The sequence below is a fragment of the Vombatus ursinus genome, unplaced genomic scaffold, assembly GCF_900497805.2.
Source record: "Vombatus ursinus unplaced genomic scaffold, bare-nosed wombat genome assembly UNPS02010548.1, whole genome shotgun sequence".
NCBI classification, from domain to species: Eukaryota; Metazoa; Chordata; class Mammalia; order Diprotodontia; family Vombatidae; genus Vombatus; species Vombatus ursinus.
Window position 1 is genome coordinate 6,038,592 of NW_020950326.1, and position 21,310 is coordinate 6,059,901.

Genomic DNA, 21,310 nt, shown 5'->3' on the forward strand with positions numbered 1-21,310 from the left:
TGTTGTGTTGTGTGCATGGAAAGGCTTGGTTTTTTAATGTTTACACTTAGAATAAAATTTTTGAAAGTTAGGTTGCGGGAAAAACTAAGCCTTCTCTCTAAATTATGCTAGCTAGTTTGACCATTGGTAAGTCACTTAACAGCTCAGTGCTCTAAGTAACTCTCTCAGATCTTAAGTAATAGATCAGTTGCTGATCTTCATCAATAGAAAGAATTTCCACATTGAAATCACAGGTCCAGACAAAACACACACACACACACACACACATATATATGTATATGTATATGTATATGTATATACTTACTTTACATGGTTGTAAGGAAAGTGCTCTTCAAATGTCAAAGTGTACTATGTAAGTTATCATTATATAAGTGAGTTATCATTATTCGTGCAAATCTTAAATACTGGTTTCAGATATTCAAATAACATTCATGTTATTTTAAGGAAGATTTCTAATTTTTTGCTACCTATCTAGACAAAGGAACAATCTACCTGTCAGATCTATGGGGAGGGGAAGAATTCATAACTGAACAAGAGATAGGAGAGCATTATAAAATATACAATAGATAATTTTGATTATATTAAAAAGTTTTTGTACAGACATAGCCAATGCCACCAAAATTAGAAGGAAAGGAGAAATCTAGGAAACAAGAAAGGATGTGGGAAAATTGGGACACTAATGCTATTAGTAGAGTTGTGAACTGATCTAACCATTCTGGAGAGCAATTTGGAACTATGCCCAAAAGGCACCCAAATTGTGCATACCCTTTGATTCAGCAGTACCACTACTAGGTTTGTATCCCAAAGAGATTATAAAAAAGGAAAAAGGACCTGCATGTTCAAAAATATTTATGGCAACCCTTTTCGTGGTGGCAAAATATTGGAAATTGAAGGGATGCCCATCAGTTGGGGAATGGCTAAACAATCTGTGGTTTATGAATGTAATGGAATACTACTGTACAATAAAAAATGATGAACATACAGATTTCAGAAAAACCTGGTCTTATAGGAACTGATGCAAAGTGAAATGAACAGAACCAGGAAAACATCGTACACAGTATCAGCAACATTGTGTGATGATCAACTATGAATGACTCAGATCTTCTCAGCAACACAATGATTCAAGACAAATACAAAGGACTCATGAAGGAAAATGATATCCATACCCAGATAAAGAACTGATGTGCTCTGAATGCAGATTGATGCATATTTTTTTCACTTACTTTATTCTTTCTCCTGTTCTTTGTTTCCTTTTGATCTGTTTCTTCTTACACAACTGTGACTAATGCAAAAATATTTTTACATGATAGCACATATATAAACTATATCAAACTACCTACCATTTTCAGAAGAGGGGAAAAGAGGGAGTAAAATTTGGAACTCAAAATCTTGTAAAAATGAATGCTAAAACTTTTCTTGACATGTAACTGGGGAAAATAGTATTTAAAAATTTTTAAAAGAAGGAAAATTATATTTAAATTTTTTAAAATAAAATAGTATTTTTAAAATTTTTTTATTTTTTTAACATGTTCTTAAAACTTTGGGTTCCAAATTTTCTCCCTTCCTCCTTCCCCACCTACCCTCATTGAAAAGGCAAGCATCTCTATACAGGTTATAGATGCGTAGTTATGCAAAACACTTCCATAATAGTCATGTTGTGAAAAACTAAGTATATTTCCCTTAATCCTATCATAGCCCCCATTTATTCTATTCTCTCTTTTGACCATGTCCCTCCTCAGAAGTGTTTGCTTTTGATTATCCCCTCCCCCAATCTGCCCTCCCCTCTATCAACCCCCTGCTGTCTTGTCCCCTTCCCCCCTTATTTTCCTGTAGGGTAAGATAGATTTCCATACCCCATTGTGTATGTTATTCCCTCCTTAAGCCAATTCCTATGAGAATAAGATTCACTCATTCCCTCTCACCTTCCCCCATTTCCCTCCACTGTAAAAGCCTTTTCTTGTCTGTTTCATGTGAGATATCTTACCCCATTCTACCTCTCCCTTTCTCCTTCTCCCAGTATAATCCTCTCTTACCCTTTAATTTTATTTTCCAGATGTAACCCCTTCATCTTAAACTTATCCTGTGCCCTCTATCTATCTAAATGTATATATATATATATACACATATATATATATATATACATACATATAATTTTTTCCCTCCCACTACCCTAATACTGATAAAGGACTCATGAGTTACAAATATCATCTTTCCATGCAGGAATGTAAACAGTTCAACCTTAATAAGTCTCTTACGATTTCTCTTTCCTGTTTGTCTCTTCCACGTTTCAGTTGAGTCTTGTATTTGAAACTCAAATTTTCTATTCAGAAATAGTGTTATTCAGATCTTTAACTGTGTAAGTTACTAGTTATCAAGACCTTTTTGGGGAATAAAAGTTTCCATTGACTTGAGTTACTAGTGATCCTAATTTGTAAAATGAGAGGAATAGACCCATTGATCTTCTAGCTCCAAATTTATGGGTCTATAATTCACTGTTAACCATTTCATACACTGGGTCCCTTATTTAATAAGTTGAGAATTTATTTAACGACTCAAAAAAATCAGTATGTTTCCTAAATTACTTTGCTAACAACCAGGAAATAAGTTTGTTTTGTTCATTATCTCACAGAATCTGCCCAAATGTTTTATTCATTCAGAATTAGTCAATAATTATAAATCTATGGGCACATTTCAGTTAGCTTTTTTTCCCAACTGAAGCAGTGGTGACAGCATCTGATTGAGGCAGAGGATGAAGGATTCATAGATCTGGTGAAGTTTCTAGGCTTTATGAACAGTTAAATCCTTCAACATGGTTGTCTAAGCAATCATTGCAACTTTTTTTAAATAGTGTTTTATTTTTTTCCAATTACATGTAAAAGCAACTTTTAATATTTGTCCTTTAAATTTTTGAGTTCCAAATTCTCTCCTTCTTTCCTTCCCCTCCTGCCTCCCTGAGGCAGTAAGCCATTTGATATAGATTATACATATGTAGTCATGTTGTGAACGAAAGCAAAACACAAACCCAAAAAATCCACAAAAATGTGAAAGAACGGTATCCTTCAATCTTCATTCAGAGTCCAACAATTCCTTCTGTGGAAGGAGACAGCATTTTTCATCATAAGGTTTTCAGAATTGTCTTGGATCATTGTATTGCTGGGAATAGCGAAGTCAGAGTCATTGCAACTATTTTCAAAAGATGACACTTTGACTTTAGGTTAGTATCAGAGTTTTCTTTTATGAAAAACAACACTGGTGAGTAAAAATGCCCTACCTTTCCAATCACAGCCAATCTACCATTTGGATATATATTCAGATGTCAGATGATTGCTTTATTCCTTAGTCAGCCCAGCTAGAAATTAGTAAAGAGCAGGACTTCTCTGCACACCAGATGCTACATCCAAGTGGAGCCTTCCAGGATAAAAACATTATCAAAATAAAGTTAAATATTTACATTTCCTGATATGTCAAATGCCATTCCCTCCCTTGTCTTCTCTTTAAAGCAGGTTTTAAGAGACTGTGTTGTTTTCAAAACAAGAAAGCTTATTTGCTCTTTAAAGCAAGTTTGTTTATTTAATAATTCCTCTAATGCATCAAACTTGAAAACATATATTTTAAGCCCTGGTTAACCTGTCATTTCAGTTGTAGACTAACATATGTTTTCAAGAGAATGACATAAATCTAAGTTAGATGTGATGATGTCCTCAAGTAAAAACAAGAAAATTGATATTCATAAAGGATGGTAACATTTGAAATCCTAGGACCCTTCATCGTTTTGGAAAAATTAAATCTTCCCAGATTAAGATAGAAACTAGTAATGATTTTTTAAAATTTCACTGCAAGTCTTACACTTTAAAATGATAGAATTTTAGAGCTGCTTTTAGTGGTGGTAAAGAATTGCAAATTGAGAGGATGTAGATAAATTGGGGAATGGCTGAACAAGTTATGGTATATAATGTGATAATATACTATTGTGCTATAAGAAATGACGAGCAGCGTGCTTTCAGAAAAATCTGGAAAGACATGAAGTGATGCAAAGTGAAATGAGCAGAACCAGGAGAACATTGTGTACGGTAACAGCCATATTGCATGATGATCAACTGTGAATGATTTAGCTATTCTCAGCAATACAATGATCCAAGATAATTCTGAAGAATTTAGGATGAAAAATGCTATCTACCTCCAGAGAAAGAACTGATAGACACTGAATATAGAACAAAGCATACTTTTATTTAACTTTATTTTTCTTGGATTTGGTTTTTGAGGTTGTGGGGGGGTTTTTTTGATCTGTGTTTTCTTTCACAACATGAGTAATCTGGAAATATTTGCATGACTGTACATGCATAACCTATAGTAAACTGCTTGTTTTCACAGTGAGAGAAGGAAGAGGAAGGAAGGGAGAGAATTTGGAACTCAAAAATTTTTTTAAATATTAAAATTTGTTTTTACATGTAATCGGGGAAAAATAAAATATTAAATAAATATATATTTTTTTAAAATTTGAGAGCTGGAAAAGGCCATAGAAAACTTTTACATCTTTATTTTTCAGAGCTTAAAATCAGTAAATAAAAAATAGTATCTCATTTTTCTTTTGTAGAATCCAAACCCAGGACTATTTGCTGTGAAGCACATGATGAGCTATTCAGAAGTAACAACTGATTATCACCTGTGTACGCATCCAAAATATGTTTTCACCAAAGAATATCATAAAGGATCCAGTGTTCCCATTACACAAAAGAAATTTCTAAATCGAAAGGTAATGTCATTGTCACAAATTCATTGACAAAGATATCCCGAAAGTAGTATAAATTGGGAAGCTGGTCTCAGATGCTGCAGCAGATGGACTTACAGGGAGGTAAAGGGTTGTGCATATGAGATGTGGAAGTTGGGTTGCAAGTAAAGGGTGCTTATACTAATAGTTTGTGTTAAATAAGTTCCAAGGTTTTCATATACATGAAATCAGTACATAATGGGGTAGTACTGGGGATGGTGGGGATGGATATGGATTAAAAGATTATCTTTGCTCCCTTCCACAAAGACCACTTTCAGCTTCACATTGCCATTCATGACCTCTTCCTTCCTTTTTCCTTTCAATGCCTCCCTTGATATCTATTTTAACCAGATTTCACTTTCATAAAAATGTAGGTTGTAGTATTAGCCTACTTCTGCAAATCTCCAACCCCGGGTAATTGTGGTAAACCTTGAAGGCTTTGCTAGAGGAGTACAAGCTCTTACAGACTCTTATCATCCTAGGAATGCTTGAAGCATAGTCTTAGCACAGACAGTCAAACCTTGAGGAACCAACTTAGCTAAGTATAGAGAGGTTCCCTTCTTGTCAAGGCTAATGCCTCTCCATACACACGTGATCCCATTTCATCTCATCTTCTCTAGCAGACTGGCCCCTTTCTCATCCCCATGCTCTCCCAATTCTTCATTCTCTCTCTGTCTAGTGGCTGCTTCTTGACTGCCTATAAATAGTCATTCCTCAGCTTTCCCACATCATGACATCAAGCATTTGTGTGTTTTTATAAGTAACCTCATTTTCACTTTTCACATTGACAACCATATACATTCACAGCTATGAAGTGGAGAAAAAAATGAGAGGCAAGATGTGCAAGTTTATGTCTGCAAAAAGAGAAAAGTATTCATAAAAGTGCTTGGGAATCCATTCCAGAAAGTGCTGAAGTAACCTCTTAAGTGCTCCATGAGGGAATTGAAAAAATGGAGAAGTGGCTAAATTTGTGGGTAAATGATCATAGTGGTCACCCCATCCCCCTCACAGGTGGTCTGCCTCGCCTGCCACCCATTCAGAGCATTGTAGCAGGTACTGACTTCAAAGTCAAGATGAGCATCAGGAAATATGGTAAGAAATGCTGGAAAATGTGGTTCAAGATCAAGAAATGAAAGAGGACAAAGGTTTATAGATTACATAGGAAATCTATACTTATGTATTATGAATATCTTATTCAAGAAAAGAATCAGGACTTATGGCTATGGTAATAACCAAATAACATCACCAAAAAAAATGTAATGGATTTTATCTTGACTGGAAATGACTGGTTACCAATGTAAGAATCATTTCTGAGTCAGCTGTCTTATTCAGAGCATTTACTTTTTAGAGTAAATATCAAATCAGCCCCAGATTAGAAGAATAAAAATGAGAAGATAGGGAATGCAATTGAAACTGTTCTGCGCTGATGCAGTTAAACAAGGTATTGATGCTATGAAGTGGAAGATGGTTAAAGAAGCAGATGTATGATTTACAGTTTACTCTTTCTAATGTTGTTAACCATGTCAATAGATTTTTGATAGATTCTCTATTATCTTAAACTCACTCCATTTAAGAACATGTAAATCAGAAACCAAAGAGAAACAAGCCTGCCATATGTTTAATATTCCTAAGAGATGGAATCTTCTGTTCTGTTATTCTTTTGCCTGGATCTAAGTCCTATTCTCTGACTAGATATGTTTTGAATGGGAATATAATCTTAGTTGTTACTCTTTGTATATTAGAGAGACTTCTCCCCCATGTCCCATTTAGCCAGAGCTTGTATAGAATAGATGATCATAGTATACTCCCTTTGACCAAGCTACGTACTCCTTTTCTCGTGGTATATTTGTTTTTTGAATGATTGATTTTGGCCATCATTTCAAAAGAATAAAACATGTATATGACCCAAGTCAAATCAACAAGTATTTATTAGACACTGTGCCTTGCAAGCACTGCAGATATAAAGAAAGACAAAAACAATACCTGCCCTCTAGGAGTTCACAGTCCAGTAGGAGTATAACTTGTAAACAACCATGTACAGACAAGATACAAACAGGAGTAGAGATAATCTCAGAGAAAAGACATGAGCATTAAGGGGGCTTGGGAAAGGCTTCTTGCAGAAGGATAGACTTTAGCCAGCACTTCAAGAGAAGTACATGGCAGCATGTAACAAATGGTGGATTATACATGGGAAAATGACATGAGGGACAAGCATGATCATAAAAGGGGATAGATTAATTTTGTAGGGAGGGCAGGGAATAGCACGTAGATGGGATAAGTGGTGTGCTTTTTTGATAATCCACAAACTATTAAAAGAAAGAGAGCATACCTTCCAGTCTGGATTCTTTGTGAAGGATTTATGAAAGGACACGGACAAGAATCACACAGTATGAAAAAGAGTGGTTGGCTTGTAATCTGGTGCAGGAGTGTTTACATTAATGAGGTTGTGGGACCCAAAATTCCAATCCAATGTGCAACAAAAGGACAGTGAAACACTCCAAGCATTTTCAATTTATTAGAGAGTCAGGGGGTCCCTAATTGAGTCCAAGATCTTCCTCATGATCAAGGACCCCTCCCCCTTAGGGACTGGCTACTTTTATACACTTGGGAGAGTACTAAAAATAGAATGAGGCGGTACAATGTAATGATTGGGGTTAACATGGATTTCCCCCACTTCTGGTGGGGAAAACTCTATTACTGGTTGAGGGGCATATCCGTGAGTCATAACCACTTTGTCAACAGGCTTTTGACATTGCAGATTTTGCATTTGCAGATTTTTCTCAGTAAAGGCATTGCCACCTGCTGCCTCAGTAGAGGTTTTCACAGAAAATCAAACATCTGGCGTTTTGGTCAGTGATATTTCTAGGAAATAAGGAAGTAGTGGTTGAAAGTAAAGGTCACAGTGGATCAGTGACAGTTATTCACAGGGGTGAGAGGTGTTGATGGTGCAATAAGCAAGTGTCTAGGTTAAATCTAATATGTTTTTCTTTTCTATAAGAGACAGTTGTATTATTTTATCCTATAATCTACAACAATACCATAATGTCAATATCACTGATACATAAAAGTTTATTTGGTCCTAACATATAAAACTCTCCATAACTAACTTAAACTTAATCTTATTCTGCTTAATTCACTAAAACAATCACTGACACCATCAAACTATTATAAAATAAGTAAATGCTAATTAGATTTGACTAGGGAGTATCAAAATTATCTTCACAGCTGCAAAGAGGTGCTCCATCAAGCATCAGTTTTGGACTCAGCGTTATTCCAGATTTTACTACTTACTACTTGTGTTATTTTGGACAAGTCATCTCGCTTCCTCTGGCCTCAATTTCTTTTTCTGTAAAATAAGGACATTAGACTAGATGACCCCAAAGTCTTTTCTAGCTCTGAATCTGTGAATATTCTGCACCTCACATGTCAATTCACCGAGGAAGTCATAACACTCACATTCATAGGGTCATAAGATCATAAGACTGAGAGTTGGAAGAGACCTCAGAAATCATCTAGTTTTCTAATTTTATAGATGAGAAAACTGAGGGCAAGCAGCAAAATGCATTGCTCAAATTCACACTGGTAGTAATTTGAACCCAGGTCTACTGACCCCAAACCAGAGCTCCTTCTGCTATATTATGTTGCACCTATTTTTCTAACCTAGATTAATAAAAATAGATCTGACATCTTAACAATGGAAGAAAATTTCATTTCCACCTAGAAATTTGTAGTCAGATGCTTTTGATTATGCAAGCTACCTGTAAACCATCTTACCATTGTTTGCTTGTGTGTGCTTGGGAAAGATCTTTGAATTGTATGGCTATGTGAAGACCCCTTTTTTCTGAAATCCATCTTGCATAGGAAACACCCAAATTTCTAGCAGAATCACATGTAGGTTCAGGTGGGGTTATAGAATCTTAGAACTGAAGAAACCTTATAGGCCATCAAGACCAATTTGCTAATTCAGTGGTTTCCACATCTTATTTATGTATTGTTGTCCCCTCTTTTTAAAAATAAAATTATCATAACCCCCAATATTTTTCATAAAACAACCTATGCAAATAATTTTCTTAGATTGTATCTATTCAAATGAAGAATTTATTATATATTTTTTTGACAAATCACAAACAAGTCTTAAGTATGCAATAAAAACATATGCAGATATTTATTAATAACATCTAGATGGACTTGTTTTTCATTGCGGTTTCTCAAAACATTGTATCATTGATGATATTACCATTTGTGTTTCTTTTTCACTGCTAGTAGAGATCCACACACACGTCTTTGAAAACAACAGAAAACTCCATTTCGTACACATTATTAATGGTAGTTTAATTTGTATCACTTTGATAAACCAGATAATTCTTTATTCACCAATAACCAAAACATCTTAAGAGTTTCAAACTCAAACATCTATTCCAATGAGCTGTTGCAAGTCAAGTCTATTAGTTTGTTCTTGTTCAGGCAGTTTATGTCCAAATGTTTCCTCTTTGCCTATGGCAAATGGATTCCTTATCCACGCATGTTTAGAAATATCAAGATTTTAAAATGAGGATTCCTTCTATACACTAGTTAAACAGGAGGTTTTTTTTGTATATAATTTGCAGGTATTCTTTAAATTGGGAAACTTGTCAAGCATATTTTGAAATTTTATGATCTATAACTCTTTCTTTTTTCATAAATGCAGTCATTTATCTGCCTCAGTATTTAAGAATATTGCGTTGATTAAATTACAGTAGTTGTTTGTTTGTTTGTTTTCAAAATTTTCCATCAAACAAATTTTAGGATGAAATTCTTTTTATAAAAATGAATTCTTTCTCTTAGGAGGCATGATTGTAAAGAGAGAGGGGGATGTGTTCAGTAGGCTGGGAGAGATTAAAGATGAGAGAGAGGAAGTGACTTGGAGAACAGACACAAAGGAAATGGGAGGAGTTGTGACAGAGGGCACAGCCTCTCAACATAAAAACTTTTTATCTTCCACATCTTCACCTCTTCTCTCTTCCTTTGCCTTAGTCTCAGAGGATAAAGTTCATAATCAATCTCAGTCTTCTTGATAAGGTAGGAGGTGAGGTCTTACATAGAAAGAATGGGGTGTGTATATGTTGTGTATGTGTGTGTATAAACACACATTGTATATATAGACACATACGTGTATACAGATATACATACATATATGTGTGTATATATATGCATCTGTATATATGTGTATATATTTCACAGACACTAGGTTAGGAACTCCTGCTTTCCATTCTTCTCAATGTAACAATAGTCCAGGGCAACCCAATCCCATACATACACATGTGTATGAGTATATTTTGATTTCCTTTTCATCTTATATATTTTATGTATTTAAAAATGTAAACGAGACATGGTCCATGACACCAAAAAGATTAGGAACCCCTGATGTAAATAAATCAAAGAGAAGATTTGAAACTGCCTCTAGAGAGCATGATGAGTCAATAGATAAGGCAAAGCTAGGTTGATAAAATAGGCAACTAGATGACGTATGCATAGAGTGCTGGACCTGGAGTCAGGAAGACCTGAGTTCAAATCCCCACTTCAGACACTTAATTAGCTGTGTGGCCCTGGACAAGTCACTTAATTTCTGTTGCCTCAGTTTCCTTATCTGCAAAATGGGAATAATAATAGCACCTGCCTCTCATGGTTGTTGTGAAAATAAAAGGAGATAATATTTGTAAAGTGCTTTGCAGAGCACTATATAAATGCTCGCTATTAATAGGGGACAAATAAAACAATTGCCTTGCAGAAGTAAGGGTCCTGTTGAAATTAGACTACATGAATTTGTAGTAAGATGTGATCAGCATGTTTTCATGAATTTTTCCAATAGATTCTGCGGTATGGAACTAGGAATGAAGAAGGCAGATGGTAAGGTGACCCAGAGCAGAAACAGCAGAAGGACCAGGGACCTAGGGATTCAAGGGCAGAGACAGTTGCATTGGCGAAGGCTTGGGAAAGAGGAAAGGGTAGCCAAAACAGAGGCTCAAAGAGATCTGAAGTTTTTGGAGAACTGTTCTTATTCAGATGGATTAAGATGAAATATGTTCTATTATTCTATGGCAAACAGGGGAAGTTTCTTTTTCTAATATAAGAGAATCTTATCCACAAGTGGGGCTTCGTTTTTCTGACATAACTATATGCCTTCATCAGTCTTTCTGCTGGCAAATCCACTCCTTGTCCCCTACCTGAGTCCACGACCTTTAGGTAGTCTGCCTAGATAGCAGCCAGCAAGACAGGTAAATAACTAGCTGGCTAAGTTTCCATGGCAACAACTCAATGGGAGGGGCAAGTCAAGTTTACATTTATCATTCCAGAACCTTTTTGGACCACCAAAGAACTTTAGAAACGGTTGACTTGTCCTAATAAGGCAATAACCACTAGGTTGGAAAGATCTGGGACCCAGCAATGAACCAGTTTATTTTCTGAGCAGTTTCATTTCATTTTAAATGTCAGTTTATCTTATTTTAACAAAAATGTATTGATGGTAATCAAGTCTAGTTCTTTATTAATTAAATTATTAGCTAATTCTGTTCTTTAACCTGAGGAGACATTGGCTGTATGAGTAATAAAACATGAAAAATCTCTCTCTATGCATCTTTTAGATTATAAATTTATCAAGGGTAGGAACTGTTTCATTTTTGTTTTTATATCACAGGTAGCTAGGACAGGGCCTGGCATAAGGAGGCACTTAAAAATATTGATTGATTGATTGTCAAATGATTTATTGATTTATTGTCTCTTTGGCTGAAAAGACTAAATGAAACTTATTTTATTTAATGTCCATGAGAGCTCACTTAAAGATAAAAGAGATTTCCTTTGAATTAAGTGGGAAACTTCTGTTTTGCTTTGTCTTGTGAAATATTTCACATTCATGTGCTGGCTATCATTACAGGACATTATTCCTGGAGTAATGAACTGGAAAAAGTTCAGCCCACTGGTTCTTTTAGCTTTGCCTGACACTTCCACTATGGCATCAACTAGTTGGTAAGTAAAAGTTAATCTATTTTCTTCATGATACAGCTGTGCTTTGTATTATGTAATAACGTATTCAAATTTGTGTCTAAATCATAGTTTTACCAATTTAATCTTATTTGAATGTTATCTAAAGGAATCTTACTATGTGACATTTTGTTAAGAAATAGAATTATACTTTAATTTATCTTTTGTGGACATCCAGATTTTCATAAAGAACTTGTTTTAAAGTGAGACTTAGTATTTTTCAATTGTTTCACAAGTAAAAGTTAAAATGATCATTGGAAACTGTACAGTGACTATAAACAACCAACTCACAAAATTTTAGCTAAAATATTCATAACTTCTTAAAATCCACTTACCTTGGATAATCTAGATCATGGTGCTTTGCTTGTGGTCCATGAGCCGCCAAGGACCCATGGATAGATTTCACAGGGTCTTTGAATTCGGACAGAAAAAAAATCTTTATTTTCACTAACCTCTAATTGGAATTTGATAATTCCTTCAGTTATTTAAAAGTATCACTCTAAGAAGCAATACACAGGTTCCACCAGACTGCCAAAGGGGTCCATAACACAAAAAAGGTTAATAATCTACACAGATTATTCCACCAGAATTAGTCCACCAGAAACTTGCCAATTGTCCTCTTACTCTGTGAATATCCTGTCACATTTTCCCAGCATTAGAATCATAGAGTCATAACCAGTTTGGATTATTTTGAGTTCCAGTAGCCATGACACACATCTGTAAAAATGGAAAACTTTTTCATAGGTCCAGCCTAGAATGGATAAATTGGAAAATGCTCTACTTAAAAAAGAAGGATTTTAAGGCAAATAAATTACTTATCTATTCAGTATCCCTTCAAAGACCCAAAGGACTATCAAAATAGCTTAATTCCTTTCCTTTAGGCCAAATCTGTGCTAGGATACCAAACTAAGTTTTTCACCCTGTCACATTTATACTTATAGCAAAATAAGTACTTACTTAACAGATATGACTGGAATCTATATTGTCATCTTCCTTAGCTACCATTGGTTATACCTTTGCCCCCAGATGATGTGGCTGATACCAAGTCTTAAAGGTTCTAGCTTCCATAGTATGGTGTTATAGAAAGAGCACTGCATTGCTCACATAAACTACCAGGTAAAGAACTCCCTATTCAACAAAAACTACCAGCAATGTTGGGACCATTTGGCAGAAAATTAGGCTTAAAACATAATCTAACACTATATGCCACAATAAGCTCCAAACGATATGCCACCTAAATATTTTTTAAAAATCACATCATAAAAAATTAGAGAACAGAAGAAGGTGCCTTTCAAAACCCTAGGGAGCAAACACCAAACTTGGAAATGATCATAAAAGATAAAATAGATAGGTTTGAATATGTAAAATTAAAAGGCTTTTGTAAGAACAAAATGCATGTAGCTAAAAAGAGAAATGTTAAGTAGGAAAAAAATCATGTCACACAACTGCATTAGAAGTCTGTATCCAAAATATAGAGACAATTAGCAAAAAAAAAAAGTAATTTTTAATAGATAAATGGTCTAAGGGTGTGAACAAAAGTTTTTCAAAAGAAAAACATGCAAACTGTCAGCAACCATTTAAAAGAATGCTCCAGATTACCCCTACTGAGAGAAATGCAAATTAAAAATTGAAGTTTCACTTCATGCCTATTAAATTGGCAAAGATGATAAAAAATGTAGCAGTCAATGTCTTCCATGCTTACCTTACTCGGAAAATGTATCATTTAATTAAATTAAGTTATGGGGAACTTTAATCTCTTTTGGGGGGGAAGCACAATGAGCTCTTAGGAGACTTTTATTCTAGTCCTCTTTCTTCTTGCATTTATGACCTTAAACAAGTCATATGAATCCTCTGGCCTTCAGTTTTCTCATCTATAAAACAAAAGGCTGGTCTGTATTATTTCTAAAGTCCCTTGAAGCTCTCAAATTTTATGACTTTTTATCTTTTTTTTTCAAATTGCAGTAGGAGTAAAGTACAACAAATCAGTTGCACAGCCTGGCTTTTTCCTGGTGTTGGTAAAGTTGCCTCCTTCAAGATAAGCTGGATGTGACTATAGTGTGCTTCTCTAGAAATTACCTACATTAAATCCAAGCCTATAAGTAATTTTTCATATTTGTAGCTCCTTAACTTAGTGATGTAGGATTTCCCCCATGTCCTTTACCACAGCTAGTTATACCTATTCATTGTTAGTCCATTAATTTTATTTGATGACAGGTGCAAAGCCAAGTAATTTCTGCAATCACAACACAGTTCACTTGCAACTACAGAGGGAAGAAAAATGTTCAATTCTAAAGAAATTTGCTACTTTTTACTTTAACATTTGAGTGTAATCTTATGTCATGAAATCAATAGCCATTCTTAAATTGTCAATTAACATTAGCTTCACCCTTTTTTGATCTGTTGCCACTCCATCAGAGGCTATGGAAGGTCACAGAATATAGATTTTGTCCTCTTGAAGCTTACGAAGTCTGATGTTCCTGTTTAGCCTGGAGAAGATCACAGGAGCATAGATTTGTACTCAGAAAGGAATTTGCAAATCATCTGATGATCAGATAGATTAATTTCCAATCCAGCCCCCATTTTAAAAAATTTAATGGTTTTCAATTAACAAAAAATTACCTTCTCTTTTTTGTTCTTGAAAAAGAAAAAAGAAAAACAAAACTCTTATAACAAACACAAGTGATTGTAAGCAACAAAAGTTCCAAGAAGTCATTGGTGAACCAGAAAAACTTTCTATTAATGGCCTTGCTAAGGCACACCTTACAGAGAGGAGAGTAAGGCTTATTTATTCCTAGGTCCGAATCACATTCCCTCCTGTTTCCCCATTGGCTGGGTAATGCAGGGTTTATAGCCTATCCAGAGTGCCTAATATCCCCACGTGAGTCTGCCGCTGATTACATCTCCCATTCCCCACATTTTCTTGCCAACAGCCTACAGCTGTCAAACCCCAGCAGCTACTCATCACCCTGATGAGTGACATGCAGAAACCACACTCCAAACCACATTTTCTACAATGATCAAGCAAACAAATTCCCACATTGACTACATCCGAGAAATATGTGTCTCATTCAGGACCCTGACTCTGTCACCTTTCCTCAATTATGGGTAGCACACTTCTTTATCATTTCTCTGGAATCCTGATTGGTCATTGTTTTACCAGAGTTCTTAAGTCTTTGGAAGTTTCTTTGTTTTTACAGTGTTAATGTTATTGATTGGTCAGTCAGGCTTGGAGTCAGAAAGACCTGAGTTCAAATCTGGTCTCAGACACTTACTAGCTGTGTGACCCTAGGCAAGTCACTTAATCCTGTTTGCTTCAGTTTCCTCATCTGTAAAATGATCTCAAGAAGGAAATGGTAAACCACTTCAGTAGTTTTGCCAAAAGCAAAAAAAACAAATGGGGTCACAAAGAGTTGGACACAGCTGAAATGACTCAACAACAACAAAAAATATTATTGGATGAAGAGTTCTGCTGGTTCTGCTCACTTTACTCTGCATCAGTTTATAAAAGTTTGCCCAAGCTTCTCTAAAACCATCCTTTTCAACAGTTCTTATGGCACAGTTGTGTTCCATTATATTCATATAGCACAATTTGTTCAGCCATTCCCCAATTGCTGAGCATCCCCCCTTAGTTTCCAGATCTATACCACTACAAAAAGAACTGCTTTTCCTCTTTCTTTGATTTCTTTGGTGATATAGACCTAGCAGTGGCACTTCTAGGTCAAAGGGTTTATAAATATAAGGTATATAGTAACTTTTGGGGCCTAATTCCAAATTTGTTTCTGGAATGACTGAATCAGTTCACAGCCCCACCAACATGGTATCTATGTGTCTGTTTTCCTATAGTCCAACCAACATTTGTCATTTTCCTTTTTGGTCAACTTTGCCAATCAGATAGGTGTGAGATGTAACTTCAGAGTTGTTTTAATTTACATTTCTCTAATTATTAGTAATTTGCAGCATTTTTTTCATATAGCTATAATAGTTTGAATTTCTACCTTTGAAAACTGCTTGTTCATCTCCTTTGACCATTTATCAATTGTAGAATCACCCTTATTGTTAAAAGTTTTAATTAGTTCCTCATATATCTGGGAAATGAGCTCTTTGTCAAAGAAACTTGCTAAAAAAAATGTGTCCCAATTATCTGGGACACAGGTAATTTTAGCTGTGTTGGTTTTATCTTTGGAAAAAAATTTAAATTTTATATAATCAAAACTGTCCATTTTATCCTCTGCAATCCTCTCTATCCCTTTCTTGGCAATGAATGCTTTCCACATCCACAGATCTGAAAGATAATTTCTTTCTTACTCCTCTAATTCATTTATGATGTCACCCTTTATGTCTAAGTCATGTATCTGTTTAGAACTTAGCTTGATACACAATATGATGTCCAACCCCAAATTTTTCAGATGAGGAAACTGAGGCACAGAGAGAGTAAATAACATGCTCAAGGCCACACAGGCAGTAAATGGCCAAGCCAGGAATTTAGATCCAGGTCCCCTGACTCCAAATTCATCATTCTTTTTACTCTGCCACTTGGCTTCTCCATGAGAAAATTCAGCAGGCATATGCCAACTGTCAGTATTAGAAAGACTTTCACATGAAAAAAGAATGAGATTTATTTGGTTAGCCCCAGAGGGCAGAGTCAGGAGCAACGGGTTGAAGGTGTAAAGAGGCAAATCTAGGCTTATAACTTTCTAATAGTTGAGGCAGTCCAAAAGTAGAAAAGTGGGGCAGCTAGGTGGTGCAGTGGATAGAGCACCGGCCCTGAAATCAGGAGGACCTGAGTTCAAATCCAGCCTCAGACAAAACACTTGACACTGACTAGCTGTGTGACCCTGAGCAAGTTTCTTAACCCCAATTGCCTTTAAAAAAAAAAAAAAGAAGAGGATACCTTGAGAGATGACGTGTTTCCCTCTACTGGAGGCTAGATGACCACTTGTGGAGTATATTTTTCTTGTATATTTTAGACATGATAGTCACTGAGGGTCCCTTCCAACTCAAAAATTCTGTGATTCTCTTGAGTTTACCTGAAGTAAAATCACAGAGAGGTAAAGATGGAAGTAGTCTTAGAAAACACAGATAGAGTACTGGAAGGTGCATTAGCAATCAGGTTATCCAGCCCTTCCATTTTTTTTCCTACTCAAGGAAACAGAAGCTTAGAAAAGGCAAACGACTCACCCAAGGCTGCACTGCTAGCCTGGAGCAGATTCAAGGCTAGACCCTAGGGATCCTGATTTATAGACCTGTTTCCTTTTCCTTGATACCATACTCGCTCAGGAATTATTACTCCTCCTTTACCTTGTGAAGTAATTATGGGCTTCCAATTTTATTTCCATTTCTAGGTTTCTCTATGTAATGACATATTACAGAATCTAGACTTATGAAAAAGGTGTTTTCTTTTTTTTTCTTATCATAACAAAAAGAAAAGAAAAGAAATGTGAACTCAAAATTATGCACATGGGTTTGTCTGCATGTGTGTGTGTTTTGGACGGCAGGACTCCCTCCTAGGTGCGGCCATGACAGAGCCAGCCTGTGCACACAATCTGCCTCATCATGGCAGCTATGTGATGCAGTTGATAGAGTAGACAGTAGATAAATGACTAGGAATAAGAATTCAGAACAGTGTGCTGGATTTGGGAAATAAATTCTGCTGGAGTGTAGTAGAATCCAAGACTAGCTTCTCTACTTTCTAGCTATGTAACCTCCCTGAGCTTTCCTCATTTATTTCCTCATCTGTTAAATGGGAATGATAACACTTGTAGTGTGATATCTCACAGGGTTTTCATGAGGAAAGCATTGTATAACAAGGATCAGCAATGGCACATCCAAACCCAGGTGAACAGTGATTCATTTAGCCATTTGGAGCTTAAAAATTCCGTGGTCTCATGTTTCTGAGTTGTTGAAAGATTTCAAGGCTAGCAATCTGATTTATCAGGCCCACTGTTTCCCCAAAAATTCTCCTGGGAAACCTCTGGTGATTTGGCCATTTTGGAGGGGGTAACTATTGCTAGAAACCTGTCTCTGTGGTGACAAAATGTCACGTGTTTCAGAAAATGACGTGATAGGCCAGAAATTGTTCATCAGATCATTTTCCTTTCCTTTTTCAGATCCTAACCCTATAACTTCTCATTATTTTCCCTAGCCAGGACCCCTACAATACGGATATGCTTCCAAGTGAGGTGCCCAAAATTCTCAGTGAATTACAAGAAGAAGACAGGATGGAAATCACTGAGCAGTAGGTTTTGTTATAGTTTCTGATATATTTGTTCCTGCTAAAAATGTTTGTAGTGTCATGTGAAGTATTATGGGGTATACAAAAGAAGAGTAATTCTGGAGTCCTATCTTCTATGAAGTGACTTTCTAAATGAAGATATGTGACTAGCATACAAGAATGTTAGCAAGCAATATAAGGCAGGGTATAATTGTGCTAGGATGCAGCTAGATGGCTCAAGTGGATAGAGAGCTAGGCCCGAAGTCAGGGAGACCTGAGTGAAATCCGGCCTCAGATACTAGCTAGTTGTGTGACCCTGGGTAAGTCATTTAACCTCTGTTTGCCTTAATCCAGTGGTGAAGGAAATGGCAAACTTCTCCAGTATCTCTGCCCAGAAAAACTCCATGGGCAATATGGTCCACACAGAGTCACAAAGAATCAAACATGATTAAATGACTGAACAATAACAAAAACAATTGTGCTATAATATGTGGTTCAAATTAAATGTCCTTTGAGGTTCCATCCACAGCACAAATATTCTGTGGCTGTGAATAATATAAACATCCAGGGCAGATTAGTGAGTATAAGGCCAATTAGGCAAGGCTTTGCTATGGAGGAGACAAGATTTAAGCAAGCCTTTAAACAAGTGGTATAAATTTAATAAGTTTTAAGAAATTTGACTATTCATGGTCAACATCCAGAAAAACTGTACACTTGACTCTCTGCCCCTTTCCTCTGAAACCCTGTTAAGATTTAGTGGATAAGGGCCCCTCAATGAACAGTATTTACACACAAAACACAGTATACTCTCAAAGAGATTGGTTTTCCCTTTTCAGAACCTTCAGCACTTTTTATCAACAGCAAAGTCATTAGAGAATGGCACTGAATCTATTAGAACTTCATCTCGTTTTAGGGAGAAGGTTGAAATTGTTCCATTCGTGTGTGTTTTAGATTGGATGGTTTGTTCATTTTAGATCCATGGTGGAATTTTCCACCAAGCACTGATTAAAAAAAAAAAGCAGTTTAGGAGATCTGCACATTTGGCTAGCCAAAGAAGTACAAATTACCAGGTGTATATGTGTCTGTATGTACAACTTTGTATTTATTTCAAGGAAAAAAAGATAGAAAACTACAATCTGTAATAATTGAACTGGGAAAGGTTGAAGAAAAAGTATACAAGCATGGGTTACCTTCATGAAACCTTTACAGATCATTAAGTGAACATAGTCAGTTTCTATTGCAATCAGGGTTAAGTGACTTGCCCAGGGTCACACAACTAGTAAGTATCTGAGGTCTGGATTTAAACTCAGGTCCTCCTGATTACAGGGCCTATGCTCTATCCACTGTGCCACCTACCTCCCCCATATTTTTAAAGAAGTTTCAAATCAGCTGCAATGAAAGAAATAATACTCATTTACTAATAACACTAATACTTATATTGAGTATTAGATCTAAATATTTGACAGTTGGAAGAAAAACTTTGACTTCAGTCTATGTTTTAGGAATAGATGATTTCTTGGTGCAACTTAAAACAGGGTTAGCCTTAAGTGCTGTGATTTCAGGGATACTTGGAAAATCTAAGGTTTCCCCCATCCCTCAAAAAATGTATTCTCCACTTGCTTGCTGATGCCTAAAATGCCATCATTAGAGATTTATTCTTTTGGCTTAAAGCTTAGTTCCCTGTTAAATCTACATGGGGCAAGTAGGTGGCACAGTGGATAGAGTGCTGGGTTTGGAATCAGAAAGACTCATCTTCATGAGTTCAAATCTGGCCTGAGACACTTACTAGCTGTGTGACCCTGGACAATCACTTAACCTTATTTGCCTCAATTTCCTCATCCATAAAATGAGCTGGAGAAGGAAATGGTAAACCAGTCTAATATCTCTGCCAAGAAAACCCCAAATGAGAAAGAGTCTGACTGAACTCAACAAATCTACATGACACTGGTCAGGGGGGACATACTTGTATCCTATCAGTCATTTACACCTCAATGTGAATGAGTTTATTAAATAAGGGAGTTAGATTATTCCTCTAATACTTTTCTGATTCTAAAACCGTGACTGGTTAGAAGGGACGTGTGAGAAGCAATTTGGCCTAGTGAATAGAAAGCTGGTCTTGGAATCAGGAAGTCCTGGGTTCTCGGCCTGTCGTTGACTTGCTGGCTGGGTAACCCTGGTAAAGCCACTTAAATTTCTCAGTGATCCAGGCAGCTCTCTTGAGACTGCTCTGCATGCCAATCCAAAAAACATTGGATCCATTAAGTTTTGATAAGAACACAGTAAAGAGAACATGAAATCTTTGGGCACTTGAGAAAGGGTAGGAGAAGAAAAAGGGAAGGCTGGGATGCTAGAACCAAACAACCTCTTTCCTAATTTTGTTGAGGCCTGGTCAGCAAAACAAGTTCTTTATTATTCCCATATGTTTCCATTTAATTTGAGTAAATTGCACATGTGAAGAATTGGGCCCCCCATCACTATTCAGGAAATGTGCTTAGTCCCACACCTGTCTCTTATCTTATATTTACTTCTGGCACTAAACCCAGACTGGCCTTACAAGTCATTGCATTACCTAGAAATTATTAACTGAAAACGTTCTGTACTATAACTGTCTTTCAGCTGAAGGACAACTCTAAATTCATTTGAAAAATGATTTCACCATGGGTCATTTCAGGATATGGTCTCTTTGTTGATAATATTCATATCACAAATAGGCTCCATATTGCAACTGAATTGTGTCACTTTTTAAAAATGTTATAAATCCCAAGTATATCAAGGTGCACTCTGCCACAGCTTGTCTCTTTGGGATGCTGGCTATTTAACCCTACTAAACTTAGCTAACCAGCCACCTTTTTCTAGGTAATTATTCCATGCTTTCACAACACTATACTACACACTCAAGATCAATCAAGATAACAGGAAAGAAATTCTGGTTTGTGGTGTCCCTGACAAAAAACAACAAGAGAGAGAGAGACAGGGGAATGAAGCCTTGCTTAAAAAGATAGTTTCAAATTGTACCTACTGTGTACCCAGTAACAATAGTCCAGTAAAATATTACTCAAAGTAGTACTTTCTGAGTATTCAAAAAGTACTCAAAAATATTTCTGGATTTTCTTTTCTTCTGTAGCCCTGCATTTTCTTCTCTAGATATCTTATCTTGCCAGGTTCAAAGGATCTTTAAATACCTATTAGATATTGATATAATCAACTGTAAAATGCTAAGCATCCAGTAGGTTTAGATCACTCTAAATGCTTACCAGCAGAAGAAAGATGAAGAACTAGAGAAGAAAAAGAAAATCAATAGATATTTTTGAGTA

At 36.0% G+C, this 21,310-nt stretch overlaps 1 protein-coding gene across 9 annotated transcripts in view; it reads left to right on the top strand.

Annotated features, from left to right (window-relative positions):
* The window catches only part of CFAP221 (cilia and flagella associated protein 221), a 127,135-nt gene that overhangs the window by 97,991 nt on the left and 7,834 nt on the right, over positions 1-21,310 (top strand). For 7 of the 9 annotated variants that reach the window (XM_027854742.1, XM_027854744.1, XM_027854745.1 and 4 more), the window contains 3 exons: positions 4,595-4,753; positions 11,679-11,770; positions 17,928-18,020. In XM_027854742.1, the coding sequence (XP_027710543.1) occupies positions 4,595-4,753; positions 11,679-11,770; positions 17,928-18,020 (344 nt within the window). The remainder of the gene's footprint in view (positions 1-4,594; positions 4,754-11,678; positions 11,771-17,927; positions 18,021-21,310) is intronic. The other 2 variants (XR_003568505.1, XM_027854748.1) reach the window with 1 other exon arrangement.